This window comes from Actinia tenebrosa, unplaced genomic scaffold (genome assembly GCF_029948245.1).
Source record: "Actinia tenebrosa isolate PJP-AT-01 unplaced genomic scaffold, QUT_ActTen_1.0 PGA_scaffold4__44_contigs__length_22323623, whole genome shotgun sequence".
Lineage (NCBI taxonomy): Eukaryota > Metazoa > Cnidaria > Anthozoa > Actiniaria > Actiniidae > Actinia > Actinia tenebrosa.
Window position 1 is genome coordinate 95,935 of NW_028292581.1, and position 21,005 is coordinate 116,939.

Below are 21,005 nucleotides of genomic sequence, written 5' to 3' on the forward strand. Positions count from 1 at the left end.
CTCTTATGCGTCTGAAGGCGTTGTATGCTACTGAATATCTTATCGCAGAAACTACATTGGCGGTCGTTAATACATACGCCTCTCTTTAAATGTTCATGTAATCCCTGCGGAAACGACCTACCACAATTCTTACAGATGATGCAAGTACGTCTGTTTACGTGTTGCTGCATTCTTCGCTTGCTGCTAAATCTTTTAAGACAACTTTGACAGTCCATATATCTCATTTATATTTTGACATTTTTGTCAACATTTGAAACCCCTATTTCGAAGCCCGTTGCAAGCCTCTAAGGGATGTTTTTAGTCTTCGTAGAATCGGCGAAGGTCCTCTTAGCCTTGGGGTCTGCATAACACCAATGTCCAACGAAGGATTCTTCAACGAATACCTCGTTACAATGACGGCAGGTGTATTCTTTACATGGCGTTGCGACTATGTCGGATGGTGCAGTAGGCTCCTTAGGAGGGAAAATGCAGTCAGTAGGTATTTCACATGTAATGCAGTCCATATATCGAAGGTCATACAGCCAATCTAAGTGATTGTTTAACTCACTTTGGGTTTCGAATGCTTGTTCACACTCCATACAAACGTAATCCATATATTCATGGGGGATATCGAATGAAGTCCTTAATGGACTCCTTAGCCCAGCCCGCCATTGTCAAAAGCGCACCAAACCGTTCTGCGCGCTTCAGACCGCACATTTCATCGTACAATTCCTGCACGCGCTCTTTTAACCGGTCTATCTCCTCCCTTTGCATTTCTATGGTGTCTCTTTTATCCTTTGCGTCAGCGGTAATCCTTCTTACTGCTTCCACTGGTTCCATCTATATATGAACCCAGATCACATGCCTTGTAACGCTCTGATAGTAGGACCCACCGGCTGCGGAAAGACCCAGTTCATCGTGGAGCAGCTATTAGGACCCTTTAGATACCGCTTTGACTACATAGTGCTATTATGTCCCACCTATGTGAATAACCGCACCTGGACGGGCATAGGAGTGAAAGATGACGACTTCTTCGTAGATATCTTAGACCCTAACGAGTTATCCAGCCATCTTAAGTTCTGGCATAAGCAATTCCCTAAAGATACGCAGACTTTACTCATACTGGATGACATTGCCTGTGGGGACGACGTAAAAAAGCGCACCTCCGAATTAGTGAAGCTCGCCTTCAGCGGCAGACATGACAATATCAGCGTTTGGTTGCTTTCCCAGCAGCTTACCAGTGTCTCTAAACCCTTCAGGGAAAACATAGGCTCCCTGGTCGTATTTTATACTCCAAGTAAGTCTGACCTGGAAACCATCTTAAGCGACTACGGAGGCGAGATATCCAAGGAACAGTTACGCGAATACATGCGGCATTTAAAAACGCACCAACATTCCAAGATGATCTTTTCTTTGAGGTTTCCTTATGACGTTAATGTATATGGAGATTGAGCAGCTCTTAGATGAAGTCCCCACACAGTTAGACGAAAGTAACCTCAAGGAACAACTTAATATCCTCGTGTCTTCTGGGAAGTGTAAAGAAATGATAGGCAAGGAACTTACCCATGAGCAAGTTAATAAGCTGTCAGAAGAGGAAGTTAAGAAGTTCCATAAGAGGTACGAGGCCGCCCTTGCAAGTAAGACCACGGACGCCGTAGCAGACTCCGCTATCCGACTTGCAACTAAATTGCTTGGACTTGCGCTGCCCATAGACGACGTGGAGCAACTACGGAAGGACATTAGTGATGACTATGTCATCGCCCAAGAACTTAAGATAACCTGCGGGTGGTTGTCTTTGAAGTGCGGTAAGTTAATGGCAGTCGCCTCTGCGGCACTTCACGTAGCTCAGCACGTTGACTTGAAGGAGGTACTGGTGTCTTGGAAGGACTTCAAGAAGGACAGAGAAGTCGAAAAGGTCTTCCAGGCAGCACTTGCTGAGGTACCTGATCAAGTCACCTCAAGTACTTAGTCAACTCGTTGTCAAGTCGTTGTCAAGTCACCTCAAGTACTTAGTCAACTCGTTGTCAACTCGTTGTCAAGTCACCTCAAGTACTTAGTCAAGTCGTTGTCAAGTCGTCATCAAGTTACTTGTCAAGTCCTTCAAGTCCCTTAATATAAGATGAGTGGCACCGAAGAACAACCACCCGTAGAAGATACCAAGATTACCAAGGCTAAATCTCCGGGCAGAGTCGCTGCCGGAAAGAAGCTCGCGGAAATGAACAGGAAGAATAAAGCTAAAAAGGAGGAAAAGGTGGAGGACGAAGGCGAATCCGTCATTAATCCCGGCTACGTCATTGGCGCGATAGGAGTTGCTATAGCAGCGGGCAGCCTCTACTTACAATGGCGGGCTACGAAGCCAAAAGTAAAGTGGGAGCCCCCAACGTATCACACACCCGCACAGGAGCCAACCGTTAAAAAAAGTAAGATCCCCGAAATGGATTAAATTTATCGTCTGCGGCGACCTAGATTTTCCTTCTCGCTTTGTAATATAATGTCGACCGCGTTGTTAAAAACTGTTGAAGAAGCAGCTATTATTACTTCCATCGTTGCGGGTATTGGTTGGGTAGGTAAGAAAGTGCTCAAAGAAGACTTTACTGAAGACCCAAGCAAGAGCTTCGCTAATTTTGCTAAGATGACCGCTGCCGTAGGCGGGGCTATCATGGTAAAGGATTACCTGCGGAAGGAAAAGTACCTGCCTAATATATAATGGTTAGCTTAGTCGCAGGTGGAGTCATTGCAGCTTTAGCATTTACAGGGGCTAATTATGGTGGCCAATATCTGGATAAATTAGTTAGCGGCGATAAAAACGCAGAATCTAACGCCGAAAGAAAGAGACACGACTTAGCGCTGGAGAAATATCAAAGGGATGTGGCGGCTTGGAATGAAAAAAGACAAGCTTACAGGGATTGGTTGGATAAGAATTATCAAGACAAAATGCAGGCGGATAAGAACTTCGAAAACACAGACTACGCCTTTAAGCTCTATGCGCAGGCGCACCCCGACTTTAGGTTGAAAAGGCCCCAGTTTAAGGATTACTACCAGCCTTCTAAGAAACGAAAAGATAGTGAGCTGGTCTTCGTAGGAATCGCAGGGCTGGCAGGGGGCGCAGCCTTGGCGTATCTAATATAATGATCGTCTTTTTGGAAAGCGACAAGAATAACTTTACCACTTGTCTGAATCCTCCCATCCGCGCGGAAAGGGTTCGGTTGGTTAGTTGCTCTTTGTATAATTCTTGGTATAATTTAATTAATGGCTTTGTCATCGGAACTTCCGGCACCAAACCAAAAATACCAGATTCCCATTACACCCCAATAACACTGGCTAAGGAGCTAGCAAAGCATGGATATACTCTTACCACAGGATTGCCCCATGAAATGACATTCAAGAAAAATAATGGGGGCGCTAATTTAAAGGGCAGTTCATTGGTAGAACTCCTGGGCCTTACTAGTACCACGATAAATAGCGGCAGTACATATGATGTAAAATGGAAAGTCGCATCCTCTTATGAAGTCTATTGCGACTTGGTTCATAGTTACAACAATGGAGAAAAGTCTTCTCTTATGTCCAAGTTTCTACCCAAAGGTAATCCATTCGACCCAGTAGAATACACTCCCATTTCTTTGAGCTATGACTTGTCTAATTTGGTAGAAAGCATAAACATCACCATTAAAGTGGACGGAAAGACGGTGGATTTTAACGGACGTAAGATCAATCTTGTTTTGGAATTCATATAATGGGCCGCGTAGAGGACAAACTTAAAAGGATTTACTATGGACCGGAAGGCTATTGGAAAGGAGCGTCAGCTATCAAGAAACTCGCGACCGCGGCCAGGGTATCAGACGAAACGGCTAAGAACTGGTTAAGAAAACAAACCCTCTGGCAGGTTTATCTTCCCGTGCCTAAGTACATTCCCAGGCCCAGCTTTACCGTAAATACCCCCAATGAAGTTCATCAGGCGGATTTGCTTTTCTTGCCGCACGATAAGGTGAGAAAGAAGACCTATAGGTACGCTTTGACCGTAGTCGATATCGCAAGCAGATACAAGGACGCCGAACCTATAACCAGCAAGGATTCTGGGGAAGTCGCAGAAGCCCTAGGTAGGGTTTATAAGCGCGTCTTGAAATGGCCTAAGCTGCTGCAAGTGGATGCGGGGACGGAGTTCATGGGCGTGGTTACCAAGACCCTGAAAGACCACGACACTAAGATTAGAAGAGCTAAAGCAGAGTACCACAGGGGTCAAAGCATTGTCGAAAGATTCAATAAGACCCTGGCCGAGCGTCTCTTTGGATACCAGTATTGGAAAGAGCTGGAAGATCCCTCCAAACGCAACAGGGAATGGACTCAGAGGCTCCCCCAGGTCGTCGCGGCTTTGAACAACGAGGCGGCCAGGGCTACGGGAATAAAACCCAGGGATGCCATAAAAAAGAAACACGTGGAACACAAGTCCTTCGTCAGAAGTTCGAGGGCGGTCTTCCCCCATGAAAAGAAATTAGGTAATGTCACGGTTCGATATCTCTATGAGCCGGGTGAATTAGAAGGAGGATCCAAAAGAGCTACGGATCCTAATTGGTCTTTGGAAACTTACCAGATCCGAAGTGCGATAGCTAAGAAGGGTCAGCCCATCTTGTATTATCTTCATGATGGTCCCACGCGTGGGTTCGTCAAAGAAGAACTGCTTATCGTGTGATGTCCGAATGCTATCGTATGCACTCCGTCATCACACATCCATCGCTTACCGTCAAATGCAGACAGTGACACCTTCTCCTGCGTGACGTTATGTATCTGATGACCATAGCTGCGCAGGCTGTTCATCTTATGCCGCTGTTCCTTGCGTGTTCGTAATACGTTGAGGTAGGACTCGTGCGTAATGTCCTTCTTAACCACATACTTTTTTACGCCTTTAGCTTTCTTTTCTACGCCGTCTAACTTTAGCACGCTGTACATCTTTGGTTTCAGACCCACGTATTCCACGATGGGTTTTCCTAACATTTCGTCTTTCATCTTCCCAATTACCTTCTTATTCTTCGCAGAGTAAAGGAAGTGCTCCTTCGGGTAACCGCTGGTGTCGTACTCGTCTATGTCGGGGAGGCAGTCTTTGTAAACGTCTTCCGTTTGCACTTCTAGAATTAGGGAGTCGGTGTCTGTGTACAGGAGGCGACAGCGGTCTCCGTACTTTGGCTTAAGCTTATCGTAGTAGAACTCGTACATAAGCAGCTTCGATAGATCCAGCACCGTAAAGCCTGTGTAAACGGGCTTGTTTAGTAAGAGGTTTGCCCTTTTCATGTGAATCACGTAGAAGTTCAGCATTTCTACGTATCTAACGAAGCCTGGCTGTGACACGTATGCTTCTGCTTCCTCTTTGGTGCTGACTATTTTTACGCTTACGCGCTTGCGGATGTTCTCCATTGTCTTTCCGAACACGCTGTTGTTCATCAGTTTGAATAGGTTTTTCTCGAAGTCATTTTTCGCTGCGGTACGCTTTTGCGTGTTAAAGTCAATGTAGGGGCGCATCCAGGGTTCCTGCGTGAATTTTAGGACTCTGTGGATCTTCTCTACGCGCATTCCGTGTCGCACGTAGAACTGCAGGTTGCGGTAATGTACCACATACTTCTTCTTATCCATCAGGTTCATAGTTAGTTTCCTGTACGGTTTGTAACCAGGGCACATTTGCTTTTGCAGCGGACTTAGCTGCTTAAATGGTATCTCTATCGCTTCTGGTGCTAAGGGGAACTCATTGTGTTCGTCGTGCAGGCGCTCTGGGTACTCCAGATCCACTTCTAAGACGTAACCCTTGTCTTCCTCCTTTCCTACCTGCATGTAGAAGTCTATCGGCTTCACTGGATCCCATTCGAAGTCTCTCACAGGTAGGTACTGTGACATTGCCCAACCATAAAGGTTATTCGCATCCAGGTAGTAAATGTATGTGGTTGGTTTCTCTGGGTCGTGCTCTACTAAGGGGTTGTTTGCGCGGGCGTAACGTCGGCTGGGTCCGCATACGCCGCCACGAATACCGTCTTCCATAAACCGATACATGTCGTACTCCGTTAGGAGATCCAACTGCGCATTTGTCTTCTTTAACAAAGCACTCCAGCTGAGCCCAGGAGCCGTGTAGAAATTAGCGGGATCCAACCCGTAGTATTCCATTGCCATCTTTCGAAAGCTTTGGAAAACATCTGCAAGCAGCACTACGTCAGACCTTAGGTAGATGTCGTGGTAGTCACCCATGTTCTCACAGGAGTACTTTTCCCACACGTCTAACGCATGCTGGTACTCCTCATCCTTTATACCAGACTCGTTTAGGGTGCTGTAGAAGCGATCTTTAGGTGGTAGGGGTTCTTTGAATCGATCCCAGGAGTCCATGTATTCGTATCGGTAGACTCCTTTCCTTTCCGCGCCGTATTGACTGGAAATGGGAAAGTTGGTGTTATACTTTACGAGGTTTGCTAAGGAGTCCGCCATAAACTGCTGCGAATCTAAGAACTTTAGCTTACCCACAGTTACGGACATGTAGCGCTCTTTGTTGTTGGGTATGCACTTTACTTCGGAGCCGTCCGTTCCTTGTAAGAGTAAGTGACTGTCGTAACCCCTTAAATTATGAAAGAATACGGGTATTTCCATGTCTGGATTTACTTCGAAGTTTATATTGCATTTCCAATGAGCCGCTCCTCTGTATTTACCCGTGATGTGGCAGTGATCCCTAACCTTATCCACATAGAAATCCTCAACAAATGCTTTGTGACAGTGAATGCAGTGCGTGGAGGGCTTTCCCGGCTTCTCACCTTTCTTAGCATACTTCCCGCATTTAAAATGAGCTTCTCCTAGATACTTTCCATCTTCATCCCACGCTTTCTTGGCTCGTCTTCCAAACTGAAGAAGCGTATGTTGACAAATGTGGCATTTTTTTGCCTTGTTAAAAGCCTCCTGGTTCTCTTTGGTAAATTCCATCTTCTTTGGACGTCTTAATTGTTCTCTAATCTCCCCCTCCTCTTCTCGCAATGCTTCTAGAAACTCATTAGCTGCGTTCTTACCTCGGTAAATCACAGGAGGGTTTGCTTTACCGTCTGATCTGACTACTATGTAACCAAAGGAGCAGATCTCGTGTAATCCCACCTTATTCGTGGCACCACTTTTCTGCTCTTCCTTAGTTATCAACGCTTCAAAGTCTGCATATATCACGTAAGGCACCTGCATCTGCTTTTGATGGTCTGAGTAGGATAGGTTCTTATCTGTAGGCATCTGGATCCGTTGCGCCACTTCTTCGACTCCGCGACATATTTCGTCGTGATCCTTTAGAGCTTTAACGCTGGTAAATGACAGCAAGCAGCAGTCGCAGAAGTACTTTTTACCTTTGTGCTTAGTATGTCTGTAGAATAGTCTGCTAATGTGTTTAACCCATGAGTAGTGTCCGCCGTGGTAGAATAAATGTACGCGCTCTCCTTTACTTTTTGACAGAACTAACGGTACTATCGTCTGCTCTCTGACTCCGTAAACGTTAATTGCTAGATCGTTTATTTCCTCAAATATGGGGATGTCTATCAACTGCATGGGAAATTCCACACCATCCCACTCTAAATCGTCTGTGGGATACTTACTTGTCCTACAGGGATCCTTCTCTGCTGGATACAGTGCAGACCTGATTGCCCACATAAAGCATCGATTGTCTTCATTCTTCACGTTTACAATAGCCTTCTTCCTTTCTACCCACGTTGGTAGCGGTACGTAACTCCCCCCTCGTATGGGTACGTACCTGGCTATACTTATCTCTATTCCTTCAACCTCCTCTACTGTCCAACCCGATCCTTCTTTCGTGTAGTTAGACAGCGACTCCATTATTGCTTCTAAGGCTTCACTGAGTGACCTATCCAGATTCGTGGATTCTAATATCACTAACGACTTTGATCGCAACATTGCTGTCGTCATTACCTCGTCTTTTGACAAACTTACTTCTACCATTATGCTCGCTTTCAGGGCTCCTAATTCTTCTATACCTTTTCGGAGAGTCCTTTTAACCTTCCTTTCTGACTGACGCCAAAACTGTCTAACGTCAATCTCACCGTTACCGGGTATTGACACCGTGCTGAAGTTGCTTTGGGATTCCATCTATATAATAGGAAATATTTTATACCTAATACCAAGCACTTTTTAGGTCGTCGTAGTCGTACTCACAGTCCTGACAATGCCAAAACAATTTAACCTTAGTCTCAAACTTCTTACCACATCCACAATCATAACTGCTCATACACTTCGTCTTCATTTTCAAATGCTTTTTCAAATCCGCTTCTTTCTTAAAAGTTCTCTTACATTCTTCGCACTCCATATATAGACTAACATATTTGCGCTGTTGCCCCCAACCACACTTGGAGTGGGGATTGTCCGTAGGTGGATTTTTGACGCGGGTCTTGCCCGTGTTGAGATTGCGCTGGAACCCCCATTCCCTATACTACTTAGTTGAAATAAAGAAAAAAAAGAGATTTTTTAAATAATTAAATTTTAAATAATTTTATTTCATTTTTAAATAAAATTGTCATCATAACTGACTGAAGTTTTAGAGCGTGTTATAAATATATACAATATTACACAATGGCGCGAAGATATTGAGTGTATCTTCGAGTGGTGAAATTTTTCAATGACGAGAAGATAAACTTCATTTCTTCAAACCAAAGTGTAATTTTCTTTTTATTATATAGACACATTCACAAACAAAAACTTGTTGAAAACATTGGAAAAGTCTCCATCGATATCTTCACTAGTGAGAAGATGGAAAAAATGTCACTGAGGTCCCGGATGTAGCTCGTGTGAAAAATAAGAATGGCGTATTTCCTTGTCAAAACACTCATGTCTATACAAAACCTGTCAGCTATTTCAAAAACGACTGGTGCAGTTTCATATTCATAATGTCAGTACAGAAGAAAATATCATCGGAAAAACGTGCAGACAAAGTTTAGAGAAATTTCATATCGTTGTGGCCTTTGTCTGACTGTATTCGCATCACCCATAGCGCATTTCATGCTTGTTATGCAACATGCATCAAAACCGTCATCTACATCATTTTTAAATAGCTGTATATTTTACAACCATCATACAACCGTGAGGTTTGAGGTTTGCTCCAAGCATAGCATATTGCTTCTCGACACCTTGGAGTGCAGAATCTGCCAGTCTGCTTTGTAACTGCATAAAGCACAGGAAGCAAGTTTTTAAATTTCTTTTACAAGATGCAAATTAGAGCACTCGTTGTTTTGGACACGAATGACGAAATAGAAAGTGCGCTCGCGTGCTGTGTGCTCTCATAACTCACACGCCCCCAACCAATCAGAACGTGATATTTATAACACTTATCTTAAGGTGTGAGGGCCGTCACTCAGATACCTCATGGGGTTGATTACGTCACTCTAGTAAGATAACTATATGGAATAACAATTCTTTTGATATCACCAGGTAATGGAGCGGTTTGAGCTCGCCATCGTCGTGCTTCTGGTTGTCCTTGTAATAGTGTGTGTCTACATTGCCGCATCTTGGACATTCTGGAGGAAACAAAGTAAGGGTCACGTACAACAATGGCTGGAAACCGGGCACGATGAAGGCATCCAGAGCTCCATTTCACGTGGATTTGCACCAGAGGGTGAAGAAGGGGTACCTAAGATAACCATCACCCCTGTACAACCACGCCCAGATGTGGGAGAGGTAAGGCGATCAGCGTTATGTATACTCTCACATACATTTGGTGGAAATAGACCTTTCATTGCATGGGCGTAATGTTTCCCCTTTACAGATCACGCGTCATTTACTAGAGTATCATTTCTTTGTTTAATGGTTGCACATGAGAAGACACATGAATAGGGATACGACTCAAACAAAGAATCTTATTCTCAAGAGAATGACACGTGGTTTGAAATGGGAAAACATTACACCCAAGGTAAAAAGGTCGATTTATTCTAAACAAGGTTTAAATATTTCTTATGCATGGCAAGCATTACTATACTTCACGGCAGCAAAGTTGAATGGAGGCCTTGCCATGCATGCAATTAGTTAATTTATTGATAGGAAATGAGTTCATTTGTAGATTACTTTGTGGCAGTGGAGTGGTTTGTTAAAGTGAGGTGCCTTCCGGCTCCGCCGCCCATCTATCACCCACTTTCATAACTGCATAATTTTGCAAACTCTATATTATAAAATATCTCCTGAGCCAAAGTGCTCATTTGTTGTGGAGAGAAGTCTTCCCAAGTAGCTTGTACAGTAACTCGTCTTAGAATTCTGAAAGCAGGGAATTTTTTCTATCTCACTTTTGCAATATTGCTGGCAACGCTGCGAGAAACATTCGCAGAGCTGTGATACATGATACAATAGAGGCTTTGCACCATCACGTAATGGCAGGCGTGACAGGAGACATGAACAATTGAAACTGTTCTAAACTAATTTAAATGAGAAAGAATTCAGTTTCCCAGGGAAAAATAAGATTCTATTGCTGTGCCTCCTGTCATGGTTGCCAGCCAGAGCTATTACTTATCGGTGTATCATTTGTTATCCAGTTGTCTGCTTTAGAAACGGAAGATGAGGAAGACAAACTAGCTGCTCATGAAATGGAAAGTCAAGAAATCGAATTAGGAAGACTGTATTTTGCACTCCAGTACGACCAGCAAAGGTAACAGTACATTCTCCTTGTTTGTATTCCAACAAGTACATTTAACATGGTTCATAGAGCTTCCTTTTGGAAGAGATAGTAATACTCGTAAAGTCGGCAAGGAAAGCACAAATATAGAAAACGAAAATGTCATTGTTCAGAAATTCATTAGGGCCCTCGCAAGAGGACTTCATTTCATTTTTAACATTACACATGTCCTTTTTCAGGTCAATTCTTCGTGTTCGTCTAATAAGAGGCGAAGATATCCCAATGGAACGAGACATCAGTGCCACATATGTTGGTGTCCGTCTACTGCCACTCAGACTTCAAGGCGAGCAGGTCGAGCCCTACGAAACCTCAATCAATGTCTCTTTCCAAGAATGCTATGACTTTCATTTGACACAATCCGAACTTGCCCAGCAAACACTGGATTTCCACATCTGTCGCTATGACCGATTCTCCCGTAAGGTTGTCATTGGAGACGTGTTTCTCGCTTTGGCTGAGTTGGGGGCGCAAGGTATTGACATCACAAGGGAGGTTTATCTCTGCAGAAACATCATAAACAGTCGCGAGGTGAGTTATATGTTCTATTATTGTCTTGTATTGAATGGCTGTCATGTGTTATTCAGTTATCTTAGTCCCTGATGTAGAAAAGGATGACGAGAAAGACACACAATAGATTATTGATACACAATGGAATGGGTGTCATGAGTAACATGCGCTGCAGCGTCTCTGTCTGTCAGCCCTGTATAGTTCATGCCAGGGATCGCGGGCTCAATTCTTGACTGTACCACATATGTGAGTTGAGTTTGTTTGACGTGTTGTTCTCTCCCTTGTCACGAGAGTTTTCTTCGGGTTACCCGGCGTTTCTTCCTCCGTAATCTGAATCGAAATGGGATTTGAGTGTTGGGTGTCATAAATAGTAAATGTAGTTGAAGAGCTTGTGAAGCGAACCTCAAACCTCACGAATGGTAATAGTAATAGTCTGAATTGTAAGGAACATGACGCCCAAACTGAATGCATCTATAGTACTTTTAGGTATTCACGAACAGTAACAGTACTAGGCGCTAGAAATTTCGATTCGATGGTTTATTTTATTTTATCTGAAGGCCAAACACGCTCGAAAAGGCAATCTGATGACAGAATCCGAAGAAGAAGAAGAAAGAAAGAAACAGGAAACAAAATATAAGGTACAGCGCTAGAGTCAATGATATGCAAGGACACGCGTAACACTTGGTCAGTTGTGAGCAACGTGCTAATTCATGTTACGTCGAACCCCTTTCGTATGTTCGTCCAAAGGACACTGAGGAATAGCACTTGGTCCATTATGACCAACATGGGTGCAATGTTACATCGCACTCTTTCGTGTGTTTGTGCAAAGGACACTGAGGAATAGCACTTGGTTCATTGTGACCAACATGGGTGCAATGTTACATCGTACTCCTTTCGTGTGTTTGCGCAAAGGACAATGAGTAATAGCACTTGGTTTATTGTGACCAACAGGGGTGCAATGTTGCATCGCATCCCTTTCGTGTGTTTGTGCAAAGGACACTGAGGAATAGCACTTGGTTCATCGTAAACAACATGGATGCAATGTACATCGCACTCCTTTCGTGTGTTGTGCAAAGCACAAAGAGGAATAGCACTTGGTTTATTGTGATCAACATGAAATTTCCTTTCTTCCCTATTTAAATTTCTTCCTCTTTTTCCCCCTCACATTAGGTCTCAAGATCAACTAATGTACAAGAAAATGCAAAGGCTTTATGGAAGGTTGTCCAGAGTGCGGTGCATAAAGGCCGGTTCCGTGGTCTTTCATACTCTATAACAGGACAAGACTCGCCATTTTACTGGGAATCAATGTTCTCTTCAGGCGAAGGAGAAAATGTTGAATACAGTTTAGGAAGTAGAGGGAAACCAGGAAGTGTTTATTATTTTTCGGGTCCTGGACCCCCAGCTGAAGCCTCGCCAAAGGAGGACGGACCAGAAGATGAATTTGTAGAGGACATCGTGACGAGGGGAGAACGCTCTGGTTCATTTTTATTTCCTTCGAAATCAGATGAAGATGATAGCCTGCAGCATGCTGTAGAAGGCGAAGAAGAACGAGAACCCCCTTTGGCATCCCCGTTACAGATATCTCCTGCTCCTGAAGAGTATTATAAAATAGTGCCCATTACACCATTCGTTCCCATGTCTCCACTCAAGGACCACAGGCCGAGGGATTCCTCAGTATCGTGGCATGTCCCGGAAACATTTACCTCTCGTGGACCGGATGTGGTGCAAGCACTTGCAGACTCTTACACAGATCCCCGAATTGTGACCACAGCTAATTTGAGACACAGCAAAAGAGTTCGTCGGTCACCCGAGGGAACTGGTCCTATCTCTACTGATTCTGAACAAGGAAAAAATTTGAAAGATCCGGCCAAAGAACATTCGCAAACGACGAAGCGAAAACACGAAGAAATTGGCAAAAGGGCGAGCCATAGAAAAGGCAGGCGACAAATAACACCGCCAAAGAATGTAAAACAAACGGCAACACATGTCGCCTCTCCTGATGGCGAAACCAAAACCAAAGGAAAACGAACTCAAACAGTTTCTAAAAGAAAATCTAAACTAATTCGAACTAGAGCAAAGCATTTAAGAACCCTTTCTTCCTCTAGTGAAGAAGAAGAAAATGCGAAAAGTCATTTCAGAACTCAACACCTTCGAAAGACCCCCGAGGGATCGGCATCAAAGGATTCAGAAGAGCCAATCGTATTTGAAGCGCGTGATTTCGATGGGTCTTTAATGCCAATCCTTAATGATCGAGCTCAGTCAGAACCAATCATTTCATCGAGAGTGTCAAGATTATATCAGAGGAAACGAGAACCACGTGGCTCTGTATCAATGTCCGACGTTAAGGATTCCCATATTGACAGCAGTGATGTGTCTTCAGACTTTGATCAATAATTAATCTACACAGTACAAAACTATTCTATAGACCAAAGTTATGATGTTAATATTTTCCAGTATAAAAACAAATTATAGAATTATGTTTATTTGAAGTTTATGTTTGTATCGAAAAAAAAAAGTGAGCAAGAAACTTACGGAAAGAATAAATTGGGTCTATGCAAGTTAGTTTGCATGGTTAATAAATAAAATAAAATATAATGTAATAAAATATAGAATAATATAATGTATATCTGATATAGGAGGATATACCGGTTAATTACGTCAGCAACGCGCGCTTGAAACCTCGTTTTTCGTCTTTCAAATTTTACCCTTGATTTTGTATCAATTTTTTTTCGAAAAAAAAAACAAAACAAAACAAAACACCCTCCAGTTTTCCTTGGTATGTCCTCTTATTTACCACTTTTTTTGCCATCCAACTGTTGTCTCGCGAGAGTCCACTCTTTAAAATACATATGTTAAAGATTTCATACAGATCACATTAGTGTAAAGCCATTCTTCTCTTAACATTCCATTGTACAGTTTTCGGCAGAACCGAGAACTTGGCATTTTGTCCCCTGAAAAAACGTGGGTCAGTTGATAAATTTGAATTTGAACTTAGATTTAGCTAGATTTTTATTTACACACATTTCGAATTAAATGATATTAGAGTGCATTTACATTTTTGCTGAAAGCCGTATCGCAATCGGTCGGACACCGGAAGTAGACTGAGTTTTTTTTGCTATGAAAATTGTTTCCTTAATATCGCCACGTAAATTGACTTACAGATGTTACTGAACACGGCTACCATTGTCGTTGAAGTGCGACCCTCGACTAGCATTTCAACGACCGTCAATCAAAGAAATTGAATAAATGAAAAACGATGTTTTGAGGAAAATTTTGGACTGAATTAAAGATTTTTAGAGCATAAGAGAATTAAAATTTCGAGTGATTTAGTAATGACTTCAGTACTAGACTTGATTTGATGGTTTATATTACCGAAGGCGAAGTGAATATCATTCCATAATCCGCCGCTCGTCCGGGCTACCCCGCCTACAAATAAAGTTTATATTTATATTTTTAGTGTTGAAGTATAAAATTGTGCTAAATTGTCCGATATCATCTACTGAGATTGAGGAGGGAAAAAATGCCACTACTATGACGACGTTACCACACCTGTTTATGGTTCAATAACTTGAAGCAGGTTAAAATGGACATTGAATATTTCAGAGACAAACTGTTAAGAATATATTTACTTGCCAATCGAATTGGAAAGTAAGTCAATTATATTTTTAGTTATACATTAGTCGACTAAGTCTTCAAACTGGAAAAATAAAAATAAGACAGTGTTTAAGGAATATTAGCAAGTGGAATGAGGGATGAATAAGAATGGCTGTCATCATTATCGCTCGTATCCCTGTACTAGTGTTCGTTATTTGGTTGTCTTTGATGCTGTTTATGACAAGAATGGTCTGGAAAACCATAGACAACAAGATAGCTGATGTTCATCGACAGCAAGGTAAAAAAAAAAAAAATTACTGATTACTATCATTATTGTTGAAGAGGCCGAATTTGGATGACCGTCAATCAAAGAACTGCAATAAAATAAATCTTGAACGATATTTTAGACTGAATTGAAATTTTTTAATCCTCTATTTATCCTCTAAAAACTTTGATTCAGTCCAAGTTTTCCCTCAAAATATTTGTGTTTTTTTTATTACAGTTCTTTGATTGACGGTCGTTGTAATGCTAGAAGACAAACGAGATATCCTCCGAACTTCAACGATAATGGTAGTAATAGCCGTGAAAAAGTATCAGTCCTTAATGTGTTGTAGTTTGCCAATTAATGTCTCATGTAAAATAATTTACGTTCGTTTGAACAAGATGTTTTAAATACTTTTTTGTAAAGTAATCCCGCAATGTATTTGTACCGTATTACAGAGCAGGAATGTGTGTGAAATTGTATTTAGAGTGAGTTTATTTAGAGCGCATGCAGTAAACCATGAAATAAGAACAAAGTTGATATTGACAAATAGTAGCTATTTAGTGACTGATAGTTCATATCACTTATCCTGAATATTCACACAAAAGGCACAAATGGTCTCTATTGTGTATTTGTCTTTTGCGTATTGAATGTTCTGGTTGGGTGACAGCAACTATTAGTCACTAAATAACAACTATTTGTCGCTATCAACTTTGTTTTTATTTCATGGTTTTACTGCATGCGCTCTAACCCGTGAAAGAGAAATGACTATTTAGTTAGTACTTGTTGATAAAAACAAAAACAAAAACAAAAACAAAAGAATATAATGGTCTTAATGAAGAAATAGAAAACGCGCGCATGTGCTGTGTGCAGTTATAAAGCACACGCGGAAGAACACAAGAGAAGTGTTAGGAGAAGCACGACGCGTAGCGAAGTGCTTCTCGACACTTCTCAAGTGTTCTGCCAACCCCCAAGTGCTTTATAACTCCACACATTCTTGTAGTTGCCAAGTTTTGCATGTGTGTTTTTGTCGTGGTTTGTCTCTGTTCTCGATTAGAAGCGAAGAACTACTAGAGTACGAACACTAAATGTGTGCAACATAAATATCACTCTAAGAATATCTATATAGTAATTTTTGTAGTTGCCAAGTTTTGCATGTGTGTTTTTGTCGTGGTTTGTCTCTGTACTCGATTAGAAGCGAATCCGACGAGTTTTAGCCTCTTTACGGGCCTAGGATCCAAATCACGTAGAGACAAAGAACGTAGAGACAAAGAGCTAGAACACACGTGCAAAATTTGGTAAGCTAACTACAAAAATTACTGCAATAAATATTCTTAAGATATACAATTTTACAAACACCTCTTGTAATAAGGTACAAGTACATTGCTTGGGCTTCCTGTGCATAAACGAACCACTATTTTCCAAGTCAGGCTCAAATGGCTCTCATCATTTGGTATCTAGTAAAAAATCAGGCTGAGTAGGTACTTGACAGGTTGTTATTTAACGTCAATCTAATTGCTATTTACACCTTTTGCTGTTCATTAACCGCAAAGGAATATTATTGAAGCGAAGAAGCATTGTCATTAGAGCGAACAGGCATACAATAAGGCGAACGGAGTCTCAATAGTGCGATGGAACTTTCATTAAGAAAATTAGCATTTGTATTGCGTAAATAAATGTCCAAAACACTGTATTGAATGTGTGTTGTGGTTTATTGTCTGCACCAAAACGCTAATGAAAGTTCGAAAACGTTCACAGGCTCACAGGCGTACGCTTTGGTCGGATCACATTATCAATTAAGCTAGAGGATATGTTTTTCAATAATGAGCAATAATGGCAAAAAGCGCCAAAAACTAGACTTTCGTATGAGTTTTGATCCCAATTTTCGTTTTGGGTTAACACTCAAAACCTTTTTTAAACAGTTAGAAACTGATGTACTATGATAAAATGCCTGTTTGAAGCGGTATTTTCAACTGTACAAAGATGTTTTGTTGCATTTGTGTTAGAATGTTACTTTGACAGGCTTTTCTTATAGAAAATATATGGGAAATAAGCAAATGAAGGCCTAAACCTCATTTTCGAATAAATTTTTTGCTTTGGCCAAAGGCAACTTCCAAATACCAATGCCTTTGGCTCTATGGTTCTTCGGGACGAACCACAGCCAAACACCGAACAGTTATCGCCGGGGATTACTTCAAAACTATCAGCATCTAATCCGTAGGGTAAATTATTGTTTAAATAAAAAAAAACTAACTATAAATATCGCAAGACTTCTCTAAGAAACTACTACGCTGCTCGCTTGTCTAGATTTTGTGTGCGCGGTCGTCACCACGTGACCAAGCAAAATCCGTAAAAAAGACATATCCCTTTGAAGTTTGCCATTCTATTCCAGGAAACCAAAAGAAAGAAATCCAATTTCTACACCTTGTCATTCAATTTCCTTTGTTATCAAATGCATCATCAAATGATACGGGATTTGCACGTGAAAGACAGCTTGAATACATCCAGACGTTACAAAGAAACCTGGCCCATCCTTTGGTAAGTCGGCAAAACCTATTTTCTGCCCATTTTTAAAGTGTTCAGTAAAATAGCGTTTTCTCATCATGTCTCATCCCTTCGTCACTAACAATAAATAATAAATGGTCCATTAATGTTGGATATATAATTTTGCCCACAGATAATGTACTTTTTAGATCTCTAGTTTTAAATCTCATAGACTCAACGGTTGACAAAAGAAATATGGAAAGTATAATGATCGAGTTGCAGTGAATACTCTTGGTAACATGGAAACATTCCTTACCCTCCAATAGGAATTAGAAACTGTTTTAGGAATTAGATGCCAAATAGACACAGTTAGTTCAGTCCTCAACCTCGCAATGGCTAATAGACCAGTAGTCGCGTACGAAACTAAAAGAAATCTTGCACGTTCATTTTAGGTGAAAAGAGTCCATATTCTCTGCGAAGATTACCAAGCAATGAGATTCATTAAACATCACTTCAAACTAAATGCACAGAAAATCATACTGAAGAATATTGGTCATCGATTGCTTTATAGCGACTCCTTGGCTTACGTGTCCAAACAACTGCTTTTCAAAACCTGCATTATAATGCATGCTGATATCTACATTGGGAAGGGATTCGAACGACTAGATCCAAACATTTTGAAGCAAGGAACGATGTACGCATTAACAAGACACGAGGACAGAGAACAGATGAAGGCTTGTCCAGGGATCAAGGACTTTTGTGGCAACAACTCTAAATATATCGGTTCTCATGATGCCTTTGTTATGCATTTAGTACGTCCGCTTCCTGATGAAGTACTTTCGAAAATGAACTACAGGCCCAATCTCGTAGGCGCCGAGAATGTTTTCATTTACATGCTAGAGACATATGGACATTTTCGATTCAAAAATCCTTGTTCTGTTCTGCATATTATTCACAATCATTGCAGTATTTATAGAGGCCAAGAGAGGTTTTTATATCGACAAAGATTAGAAAAATATTTCAATATACCCAAAGGTTTAGCAACCTTTTCTGGTCTTTAAACTTATTAGTACAAATCTTATATTTGTAAAAAGTTAGCAATGAAAAAAAAAAAAAAAAAAAAAAAAAACCGCGGTCTTTGACTACATGTAATAAATCAACAGTAAGGTAAGATATTATCAAGAAGGAATGAATAAAAAGTATAAAGGAAAAGAGGAGTAAAAGATGATGAAAATAAATGTAAAACCTGAGAAGAAAAGTTGTGCATTTACTGACAAAAAACAACAACAACAACAACAAAAAAAACAACAACAACAACAAAACAAAACAAACAAAAGAAAGAAAAACAAAACAAAAAACAAAACAAAACAAAACAAAACAAAACGAAACGAAACGAAACGAAACGAAACGAAACGAAAAACAAAAAATAACAAACAAAAAAACAAAACAAAAAAACTAAGGAAATTTCCCAGTGAAATTACAAAAATGTTCATAAGTCTACACGAAGAGAAAGAGAAAGAACAATTATCGGAAAACAGACATATGTCATTCAAACTTTAATTTTAACGTTATGCCTGAAGAAATGAATCATTTTAAAGTCAAGACGGCTCAAGCTTACCCCCCAGACTACCCCCCATGGTTACTTTAATGATTTCATTATTCGAATATTGCACTGAATTTATTATTCTTTCTGAGAATACCAAGACTCTGAATTTGAAATTAAAAAAAACATTCAAAACTCGAATTCCTTGTATAGAATATCCAATCAGAATTCTAGTTTTGAATCGGTTATTAGATTTTAGATTTTCGAAAAAAATGCGTTGATGGCCGAAGCTGAGGGATCGTGTTCGTAGACTCATTTGCATAAACCCAAAATGATTGACGGCTCGGAAAAGACTAAAATCCAATCAGGGTTTTGAAACAGCGGGTGGCGATGCAACGATTTTCGCTGTAATCCCTCTCCAATTACTGTCCCGGTTGGGCGCCCAACCCCCTCCCCCCCCCTTCTTGAACACACACTAACCGTTTCTCATCTCTTTTCCCATACAACTACACATACAATCCTCACCCAACCCCACCCCCCCACCCCCCCCCCCCAACTCCCTGAACACACACTAACCGTTTGTCATCTCTTTTTCCATACAACTAGTTACAATCCTCATCCAACCCCCACCACCCCTCCCCCCCTCCTCCCCCGGTAGATAACGGTTACACGCACTAACCATCTTTCATCTTTTCCCTTCTTTTCTTACACTAAATACAATCCCCTCCCCTCCCCCCTCCTATGTACTTTCTTTCCAAACACAAACACAGGACACCCAACACTAAGTCACGTTATCTTCCGTACTTCTCATATTGCATTACATGCAGTCCCTGCATACCTTCCCTTCCTGGATATGATCAATTCTTCTTCGAATACGGCAGTATAAACACTACTTTGTAAGCCATAAAGCAAGCTTCACAAACCACTCCAGCCCACTCCAAGTAAGTCCTAAACCTTTCTCAATTTGATATCGCCCGTCCTTTCACCACTTACGTTAGTTTAATTTCTGACACACGCTACTTTTTATGTTTATTCTTTCCACACATAACACACACACACAGGCCAACGTGGTGTGTCCCAGTCGTCTCGTTACACGTAGGGTTAAGCTTCTGGCGCTAGAAGTTTTGAAACGTGTAGGTCGAATACTGACCTCTACCTTGTGTCTTAACCCCTGACGATAAATACTTGGTAGATCGAACGACTATCCCCGAGCTTTCATAGTTTTATATTGATTCCCTACCACACCGCCGCGACGCATGAGCTCATGTTTCGTAACGTTGCCTTCACTCGAAACAATTTTATTCTTAACTCAATATACATTGTACGATGTACTTTATCGTTTACTGTACCATTGCTACCTATCTACGATACATATCCATAATACTCTCATATACCTCTCGTACGCTCAACTTTTCCAATCACCCACTGCCTTAATATTTATTTATTTTATGCTATTTATTTATATCTTTCTCATCATTTTTCTTCAATCATTTTTCACATACGTCCCCCCCCCCCCCCTCCCCACCACTTCCCCCTTTGCTCGAGTCCGAATACCTGTGTCAAACATAGTGTTTGTCGGGTTTTTAATACCTGATGAATCTATGTTTTTAAATTTGACAACATTATTTTTATCATTTGAAACAGTCCCCTTATTAAAATAAAAAAATTGATGTATTTGCTTAAAACGACAGGCTATCAGACATAGAGATGTAAATAACGCAGACTAATTAAACAAGAAGTTAACGGTATAGTACAGTACGGATCCGATCCGATCATAACATTAAAAAAACTTCACCCACCTTTTGTAGCAACTGCATACACAATGTACCCCTTTTTCAAAAATTAGGTCGTCGGGTCGGCAATTCACTAGCTCAGGTCAAAGGCTCAATGTTATTTACAGATTGCCAAATAAATTTGGCCGGGCACGTGTGCCTCTTTATGGAACACCAAGATGGCGGATCCATACTGTTTCA

General features: G+C 41.2%; 2 protein-coding genes across 4 annotated transcripts in view; both read left to right on the forward strand.

The window, feature by feature from the left end:
• LOC116303564 (uncharacterized) overlaps positions 1–14,880 on the forward strand; it is a 29,657-nt gene extending 14,777 nt beyond the window's left edge. For all 3 annotated transcript variants that reach the window (XM_031713128.2, XM_031713127.2, XM_031713126.2), the window contains exons 2-6: positions 9,415–9,660; positions 10,506–10,618; positions 10,825–11,170; positions 11,707–11,787; positions 12,320–14,880. In XM_031713128.2, coding sequence (XP_031568988.1) covers positions 9,418–9,660; positions 10,506–10,618; positions 10,825–11,170; positions 11,707–11,787; positions 12,320–13,543 — 2,007 coding nt within the window. In that variant the 5' untranslated portion in view covers positions 9,415–9,417 and the 3' untranslated portion in view covers positions 13,544–14,880. The remainder of the gene's footprint in view (positions 1–9,414; positions 9,661–10,505; positions 10,619–10,824; positions 11,171–11,706; positions 11,788–12,319) is intronic.
• A 30-nt stretch (positions 14,881–14,910) lies between these two features.
• LOC116303566 (uncharacterized) lies at positions 14,911–18,550 on the forward strand. The gene is made up of 3 exons (XM_031713132.2): positions 14,911–15,041; positions 17,398–17,543; positions 17,942–18,550. Exons 1-3 carry the CDS (start codon positions 14,912–14,914, stop codon positions 18,548–18,550), a joined length of 885 nt encoding a protein of 294 aa, XP_031568992.2. The 5' UTR covers position 14,911.
• Positions 18,551–21,005: the final 2,455 nt, after the last annotated feature.

What these genes read in the sequence shown, in the direction of transcription:
- LOC116303566 (XM_031713132.2), top strand. Translation starts at nt 14,912, where the DNA reads ATGGCTGTCATCATTATCGCTCGTATCCCTGTACTAGTGTTCGTTATT. An exon ending in TGATGTTCATCGACAGCAAG is followed by an intron (nt 15,042 to 17,397) that starts GTAAAAAAAAAA and finishes ATTCTATTCCAG; the next exon opens with GAAACCAAAAGAAAGAAATC. An exon ending in GAAACCTGGCCCATCCTTTG is followed by an intron (nt 17,544 to 17,941) that starts GTAAGTCGGCAA and finishes CGTTCATTTTAG; the next exon opens with GTGAAAAGAGTCCATATTCT.